Source organism: Penaeus japonicus, unplaced genomic scaffold (assembly GCF_977035675.1).
Source record: "Penaeus japonicus unplaced genomic scaffold, GWHDUDI00000001_assembly GWHDUDI00000028, whole genome shotgun sequence".
Classification (NCBI taxonomy): domain Eukaryota; kingdom Metazoa; phylum Arthropoda; class Malacostraca; order Decapoda; family Penaeidae; genus Penaeus; species Penaeus japonicus.
Window position 1 is genome coordinate 28974605 of NW_028234430.1, and position 2500 is coordinate 28977104.

The 2500-nt window shown below is 49.4% G+C and overlaps 1 protein-coding gene across 1 annotated transcript in view; it reads right to left on the bottom strand.

Annotated features, from left to right (window-relative positions):
• The window catches only part of LOC122263422 (insulin-like growth factor-binding protein-related protein 1), an 18224-nt gene that overhangs the window by 980 nt on the left and 14744 nt on the right, over positions 1–2500 (bottom strand). Inside the window, exons 3-5 of the mRNA XM_086553666.1 lie at positions 2327–2474; positions 833–976; positions 113–286 (exon numbers count right to left, since the gene is read on the bottom strand). Of these exons, the coding sequence (XP_086409792.1) occupies positions 113–286; positions 833–976; positions 2327–2474 (466 nt within the window). The remainder of the gene's footprint in view (positions 1–112; positions 287–832; positions 977–2326; positions 2475–2500) is intronic.

Here is a 2500-nt window from a genome sequence, read left to right on the forward strand (position 1 = left end):
CTCCTACCCACCCTCTCCCACCCACCCTCTCACCCCCTTCTACCCACCCACCCTTCCTCCCCCTCTCCCCACCCACCCACCCTCTTCCAGACCCTCTTCCAGACCCTCTCACCTGCGCGACGGATTTCCACCTTGGCCGAAGCGCGCGCCTCGCCCTCCGAGTTGGTGGCCACGCAGGTGTAAGTTCCGACAGTGTCCTTGTTGATTCGCATGATCTGCACCCAGCCCGTGGCCATGAATTTCTCTGGGCCACCGCGAACCTGCACCGCCACGGAAGACATGTCCCCTGGAGCGATGGAGAAGCTTTCGTTATGGGTTGTTGTTGTGGATTGTCTTCCGGTGTGGGTTGGGATGGGGTGGTTCTTTGTGTTTGTGTGTGTATATATTGATATATATTTAGGCACATATAATGATGTTGATGGTAGTGATATAAGCTATAATAATGATTCTACTATGATTATTATTACTAATAATAGTAATGTTAGTGATGGTGATATTGATAGTTCTTCTCTATTTACGATTACTACTACTACTACTATCACTATCACTATTCCTACTCCTCTTCCTCCTCCTCCTCCTCCTCCTCCTCCTCCTCCTCCTCCTCCTCCTCCTCCTCCTCCCACTCCTTTTCCTCCTCCTCCTCCTCCTCCACCACTAACTCCTCCTCCTCCTCGAGCACAACCTCCTCCTCCTCCACAACCTTCTCCTCCTCCTCGACCACCACAACCTCCTCCTCCTCCACCACCACCTCTACCACCACCTCAACCTCCTCCTCCTTCTCCTCCACCACCACAACCACCTCCTCCTCGACCACAACCTCCTCCTCTCTCACCTGGCAGCTTGAAGGACGACCCATCATCGAGGTTGAGCTCCCACGTCACGTCAGGCACAGGATATCCCTTGACCTCGCAGTCCAGGACCAGGATGCTTCCCTCAGGCCTCTCAGCATCCTCAGGGGCAGACATGATCACAGGCACTGGGGGGAGGGGGGAAGGGGGAAGGGGGAAAGGGTGGGGGTGATCAGTCAGCGTTACCTTATTTTTGGAAATTATATATTATATATAGGGGGGGGGCTGTCTCATTTTTGGAAATTATATACTATATATGGGGGTGGGTCAGTCTTATTTTTGGAAATTATATATTATATATGGGGGGGAGTCGGTCTTATTTTTGGAAATTATCTATTATATAAGGGGGGTGTCAGTCTTATTTTTGGAAATTATATTTGATTTTTTTGTTTTCGTTTATTTGTTGTTCTGTTTATCTTCTTTTTTTCTGTCTATCTCTATTTATAGATAGGCAGATAGATCTATATATCTTCAGTGCAGTAGATGTATATACACAAATACATTAAGAAGAACAAAAATAGGTTGGTAGGTAGAGAGATGGGAAGTGGGGGGGAGAGAGAGAAAGAGAGAAAGAGAGAAAGAGAGAAAGAGAGAAAGAGAGAAAGAGAGAGAGAGAGAGAGAGAGAGAGAGAGAGAGAGAGAGAGAGAGAGAGAGAGAACAAGAAAAAGGTTCCCCAGAGAAAAAGGTGCATGTGAGAATAAATAGATCAAAGACTAAGAACAGAAAAAATGAATGGAAATAAAAAATGAAAGTGGGAAGAAGAGAAAGAGGGGGAAGGGGAGAAGAGAGAGAGTAAGAAAACGAGGATAAATAAGAAGGGAAGAAGGAAAATGAGGAGGAAAGAGAAGGATAGAAGGGAAAAAAGGATGAAGAAGAAGGGGAGAAGAAAAAGAAGAAAAAATGAGAAAGAGAAAGGGGAGAAGGAGGAAAGAAAAAACAATTGTGAAAGGAGAAGATTGAGACGAAAAAGTGAGACCAAAAGAGGGGAGGGGAAGGGGAGGAAAAAAGGAGGGAAGGGAGGGGGAGGAGGAAAGGGGAGAAGGAGGAAAGATACAGAATTGAGAAAGGAGAAGAATGAGACGAAGAAGTGAGACCAAAGGAGGGGAAGGGGAGGGGAGGGGAAGGGAGGGGAGGGAAGGGAAGGGAAGAGAAGGGAAGAGGAGGGAAAGGGGAAGGGAAGGGGAGGAGAAGGGGAGGGGAAGGGAGGAGAAAGGAAGGGAAGAGGGAGGGGGGAAGGGAAGAGGAAGGGAGGGGAGAAGAAGAGAAGGGAAGAGGAGAGAAAGGGGAAGGGAAGGGAAGGGGAAGAGAGGAGAAGGGAAGGGGAGGGGAGGGGAGAAGAAGAGAAGGGAAGAGGAGAGAAAAGGGAAGGGGAAGGGGAGGGGAAGGGGAAGAGGAAGGGAAAGTGAGGTGGGAATTGAGGGGAAGGGAAGGGAAAGGGAAGGAGAAGGGAGGGTTAAGGAAGAGCTCAGCAACTCACCTGCCTTGCACGGGCCTCTCACGACCACGTAAAGCTCGGGGTTGTCAGCAGTTTTCTCCAGCAGGTGACACAAGCTGTCGTACGTGACGTCATCGGATCCACACACCTCGCCCAGGCTGTCGCACACGCAGACGGCCTCATTTGTGTCCTGTGGGGTGGGGACTCTTGTTACGG